Raw genomic sequence first — 6,000 nt, 5'->3', positions numbered from 1 at the left:
TAAACGAAACCTTAATAAATATGGAAGATTTTGAAGCACCAAATAAGGAACCGAGATGATGGATTGATAATCTGGAAATGCTCCAGTAGGCTTAGTAGTGAACCAAGGAAATGTATCCGGAAGTCCCGATATGAGTTTCACCCCCATGTTGGCTGTCGGTAGATTATAACCTTCGACCAATATCTATGGTCGAAGATTATAACTTACGCGGTGAAGTTAGATATCTTTCTGTTTACATGAAGTGCAATGATTGTCCTGGACGCGGTTGTTGTGAAAATATAGTGTTTACGAAGTTCTTGCGAGTAGTAATGTGGTTTATTCATTAACCATTGTTGTTAATATTGTTATGCTAATTATAGCCCAGTGACTTGCGCGCTGTAACAATGGTACTGTCAAGATGTTAGCGTGTTAACTTTTTTGTGTATTGAATGTTTGTTTCTTAGCATGACACAGTGTAATGAAATTATTACCATACTTCCTGATGTGATCGTCGCAGAGATGGATCTCAGAATTATTGTTGGTTGCATTTTCACTTTTTATATGCGCTTTTTGCTTTGAATAAATGTGTGCCATCATAGAGGAAGCATCCGCGTATTGTTAACCCAGTTAAATTTTGTTGCATTTGTGTAAGCAAGTGTAATAGTGACGAAGTAGCAAATATTTCTGTTTGTTTTGTTCATTTATTCATCCAGGGAAAGTGACAACGAAATAGCTTTTGTCATTTTGGCACCACAATACAGTGAAAATAAATTGCTAAAATGTGTTTCACATATATGAGTGTGTTTTCGCGGGGGTACGACAGGCTGTCGACCGAGTCCTTCAGTAAGGAAGTTTCCCAATATTCGCCTGAAATCATTTTAGGAGAACCACAAAACCTGGTTGCTGGGCACAGCGAGCAAAATCCTCCCGTGTATGACCTGTCTCATTTGGTTGGTGAGATTCCGAATAAGTGTGATGATTGTATTTCGTGTAATTTTACGTGTTTGTTAAAACAGGAGTTCATATTTTAGAGTTAAGTAAGCATTGTAATTGAATGATTGTTTGCTCAACCCTTACATATATGATAAGGATTGTATTTAATTAATTAGGTAGATAGCATATTTAATACCAAAAGAGGTCCGGAGAACGTCTTTAGTTGTGACGTTTTAAGTTCCTTGTTGAAAATTGCATACCGCCAATTATGCCACTATGTGGCAGTTGTCTTTCTTGTGCCGTAGTAACCACAATTTTCTGTTTTACCGCCACCACCATTTGCCATGTACAGATGATTAACGGTCTCTTTAGGCATTTTCATGGATTTTGCCCAGTTTGTTCAAGTGGCTCATTAAACAGTAATGTCGTTTCTGTGCAATTTTTGATACTAGTTAATAAGATTATACTTAATTTCTTGTCTGTCTCGTTTGTTGTTAAGTAGAATAATTTCTGCATTGTTTCAGTTGGTAAAATTGTATCCATTTTCCTGCAGCTGTTATGTTTTCTATTGAAACCGAAAAATGTATAGGTGCCATTTTATGATTTTTACCATATCTCGAAAGGCTTGATGTGGCTCGTCGGATGTCAAGTTACTTCTAGGCTGTCATTACTTCCATTGTGTACTCCCTGTGTCTGTCATTCAGCTCTTTTGACCTCTACAAATAGTTTATAAAATCTTGGAAAGCTTGCACAATTTTCCTCATCTGCTGCCTTCTTGACTGGTGAAATGGGGTATCTGTACAACATAAACCCTCTCATGGTGTATCTTATTTATTGGTTGCAACTCTCACTTTCTCTTTCTTCATACCTGGAACATGTTTTGGAATTTTCATAAATATTTTTGTTAAATAATAACACATATTTCTATTGCTAATATTGTTGATAAACAAAAAAATTAATATATTATATGAATCAAAAATTTTGCTGTATGTATGGATCTGAGAAATCTCTTACTTCTAGTATTGCTGCTGAATGATATTAAGTACTGGTAACGTGAAAACATTCTAAGCTTTCCATACAAGTTAATAAGGGAAAAAAGGGTTTCTATTTGATCCCATGTATCTGAAAGCTGTTCGGTGGGATGTTGATGAGCCCAGACAACCAATCTGTATCCCAGGTGACAGTATTACTATAGTAGATTTAAGCTAATGTGACAGGCTACATTAAGAAATATACAAAAACTTGAGGTTTGAAAAGTTATGAACAATTCAAATATGACAAAGTAATTAAGTGCAGCCAATGGTACGGGGAAAAGTACAAAATGTTAACAGTTGTCGAATCAAGATGTATCTCTGATATTCTATATTTATTTAGTTTTAATTTTTTGAAGCATGACACTTTTTTCAAATGTCATGTTTAAGTGTACACTGTACATAAAGAACTAAATAATAAAAAATTACACTGTTTTACGAGGGTAATGAATAATGTGATAACTGTGCTGATAGACCAATAGTCATTAACATGACAGAGATTTGAGCCCCAAGAAATAATTCTGAAGAAATAATCACCGGATGGTTTCACTAACAACACGAAACAGTTAACAAAGCAAAAACCAAAAAACTGAGATGACGTGACAGGTCTAATCAGAATAATGCTATTGCAACATTCTGTACACTTGCCATCTCACTTAGCATAGAGGGTAAGTTAAGCCACGTAGCCTAAACCAAAATCACCAGTAAAAAAAAAAATTATTTTGTAAACCTAACAAAAGGAGGAGGTCTACAAGAGAAACATACAAATAAAAACATCGAAGACACCTTGTACATGACATATGAAGCCACATTTCAAGGAATATACTGTAGGCTTGTGTTATTCACTGGACGTGGTATAACAGTGTTGTTGGGTTTGTGTATTTAATGCAATGATGCTGGTGATAGTAGTAACTGATAATATAAAAGTTTTTTGGAGACTACTATAATGTTACCACCCCATGGACCTTGCCGTTGGTGGGGAGGCTTGCATGCCTCAGCAATACAGACAGCCGTACTGTAGGTGCAACCACAACGGAGGGGTATCTGTTGAGAGGCCAGACAAACGTGTGGTTCCTGAAGAGGGGCAGCAGCCTTTTCAGTAGTTGTAGGGGCAACAGTCTGGATGATTGACTGATCCGGCCTGTAACACTGTCCAAAACGGCCTTGCTGTGCCGATAGTGCGAGTGGCTGAAAGCAATGGGAAACTACAGCCGTAATTTTTCCCGAGAGCATGCATCTTTACTGTATGGTTAGATGATGATGGCATCCTCCTGGGTAAAATATTCCAGAGGTAATATAGTCCTCTATTCGGATTTCCGAGCGGGTATTACTCAGGATGACATTGTTACCAGGAGAACGAAAACTGGCATTCTACGGGTCGGAGCGCAGAATGTCAGATCCCTTAATCGGGCAGGTAGGTTAGAAAATTTAAAAAAGGTAATGTATAGATTAAAATTAGATATAGTGGAAGTTAGTGAAGTTCTGTGGCGGTAGGAATAAGACTTATGGTGAGGTGAATACAGGCTTATAAATACAAGAGCAAATAGGGGTAATGCAGGAGTGGGTTTAGTTATGAATAAAAAAAATAGGAATGCGGGTAAGCTACTACACACAGTATAGTGAACGCATTATTGTGGCCAAGATAGATACGAAGCCCACACCTACCACAGTAGTAAAAGTTTATGTGCCAGCTAGCTCCGCAGATGATGAAGAGATTGATGAAATGTATGATGAGATAAAAGAAATTATTCAGATAGTGAACGGAGATGAAAATTTAATAGTCATGGGTGACTGGAATTATATAGCAGGAAAAGGAAGAGAAGGAAACGTAGTAGGTGAATATGGACTGGGGGTAAGGAATGAAAGAGTAGGCCACCTGGTAGAATTTTGAACAGAGCATAACTTAATCATAGCTAACACTTGGTTCAAGAATTCATGAAAGATGGTTGTATGCATGGAAGAATCCTGGAGATACTGGAAGGTTTTACAGATAGATTATATAATGGTAAGACAGAGATTTAGGAACCAGGTTTTAAAATGTAAGACATTTCCAGGGGCAGACGTGGACTCTGACCACAATCTGTTGGTTATGAACTGTAGATTAAAACTGAACGAACTGCAAAAAAGTGGGAATTTAAGGAGATGAGACCTGGATAAACTGACAAAACCAGAGCTGTAGAGAGTTTCAGGGAGAGCATTAGGGAATGATTGATATTAATGGGGGAAAGAAATACAGTAGAAGAAGAATGGGTAACTTTGAGAGATCAAAGCATGAAGGCAGCAGAGGATAAAGTAAGTAAAAAGACGAGGGCTAATAGAAATCCTTGGGTAACACAAGAGATATTGAATTTATTTTATGAAAGGAGAAAATGCGGTAAATGAAGCAGGCAAAAAGGAATACAAATGTCTCAAAAATGAGATCGAGAGGAAGTGCAAAATAGCAAGCAGGAATGGCTAGAGGACAAATGTAATGATGTAGAGGAGTATATCCCTAGGGGTAAGATAGATACTGCCTACAGGAAAATTAAGGAGACCTTTGGAGAAAAGAGAACCACTTGCATGAATATCAGGAGCTCAGATGGAAACCCAGTTCAAAGCAAAGAAGGGAAAGCAGAAAGGTGGAAGGAGTACATAGAGGGTCTATACAAGGGTGATATTCTTCAGGACAATATTATGGAAATGGAAGAGGATGTAGATGAAGATGAAATGGGAGATATGATACTGCGTGAAGAGTTTGACAGAGCACTGAAAGACCTAAGTCGAAACTAGGCCCTGGGTGTAGACAACATTCCATTAGAACTACAGATAGCCTTGGGAGAGCCAGCCGTGATAAAACTCTACCGTCTGGTGAGCAAGATTTATGAGACAGGCTAAATACCCTCAGACTTCAAGAAGAATATAATAATTCCAGTCCCAAGGAAACCAGGGGTTGACAGATGTGAAAAATACCGAACTATCAGTTTAATAATCCATGGCTGCAAAATACTAACACGAATTCTTTACAGAAGAATGGAAAAACTGGTAGAAGGCACCATTGGGGAAGATCAGTTTGGATTCCGTAGAAATGTTGGAACACGTGAGGCTATACTGACCCTACGACTTATCTTAGAAAATAGATTACTAAAGGCAAACCTATGTTTCTAGCATTTGTAGATGTAGAGAAAGCTTTTGCGAATGTTGACTGGAATACTCTCTTTCAAATTCTAAAGGTGGCAGGGGTAAAATACAGGGAGCGAAAGGCTATTTACAATTTGTAGAGAAACCAGATGGCAGTTGAAAGAGTCGAGGGGCATGACAGGGAAGCAGTGGTTGGGAAGGGGTGAGACAGGGTTTAGCCTATCCTCGATGTTATTCAATCTGTATATTGAGCAAGGAGTAAAGGAAACAAAAGAAAAATTTGGAATAGGAATTAAAATCCATGGAGAAGAAATAAAAACTTTGAGGTTTGCCGATGACATTGTAATTCTGCCAGAGACAGCAAAGGACCTGGAGAGTAGCTGAATGGAATGGTCAATGTCTTGATAGGAGGAAATAAGATGATCATCAACAAAAGCAAAATGAGCCTAATGGAATGTAGTTGAATTTAATCGCGTGATGCTGAGGGAATTAGATTAGGAAATGAGACGCTTAAAGTAGTAATTGAGTTTGCTATTTGGGGAGCAAAATAACTGATGATGGTCGAAGTAGAGAGGATATAAAATGTAGACTGGCAATGGCAAGGAAAGCGTTTCTGAAGAAGAGAAATTTGTTAATATCGAGTATTGATGTAGCTGTCGGGAATTTGTTTCTGAAAGTATTTGTATGGAGTGTAGCCGTTTATGGAAGTGAAACGTGGGCGGTAAATAGTGTAGACAAGAAGAGAATAGAAGCTTTCGAAATACGGTGCTACAGAAGAATGCTGAAGATTAGATGGGTAGATCACTTAACTAATGAGGAGGTATTGACTAGAATTGGGGAGTAGAGAAATTTGTGGCACAACTTGACTAGAAGAAGGGATCGCTTGGTAGGACATATTCTGAGGCTTCAAGTTATCACCAATTTGGTATTGGAGGGCAGC

General features: G+C 38.0%; 1 protein-coding gene across 4 annotated transcripts in view; it reads left to right on the top strand.

Annotated features, from left to right (window-relative positions):
• The first annotated feature begins 328 nt into the window (after positions 1-328).
• The window catches only part of LOC126458563 (uncharacterized), a 169,895-nt gene continuing 164,223 nt past the window's right edge, over positions 329-6,000 (top strand). The window contains exon 1 of one of the 4 annotated variants that reach the window (XM_050095686.1): positions 329-386. In XM_050095686.1, the coding sequence (XP_049951643.1) occupies positions 384-386 (3 nt within the window). In that variant the 5' untranslated portion in view covers positions 329-383. Of the gene's footprint in view, positions 387-406; positions 517-606; positions 934-6,000 lie in introns of those variants that run through there. The other 3 variants (XM_050095684.1, XM_050095683.1, XM_050095685.1) reach the window with 3 other exon arrangements.

Source organism: Schistocerca serialis, chromosome 2, assembly GCF_023864345.2.
Source record: "Schistocerca serialis cubense isolate TAMUIC-IGC-003099 chromosome 2, iqSchSeri2.2, whole genome shotgun sequence".
Taxonomy (NCBI): domain Eukaryota; kingdom Metazoa; phylum Arthropoda; class Insecta; order Orthoptera; family Acrididae; genus Schistocerca; species Schistocerca serialis.
The sequence above is the reverse complement of the archived record's forward strand: the minus strand, read 5'-3'. Positions and strand labels throughout refer to the sequence as shown.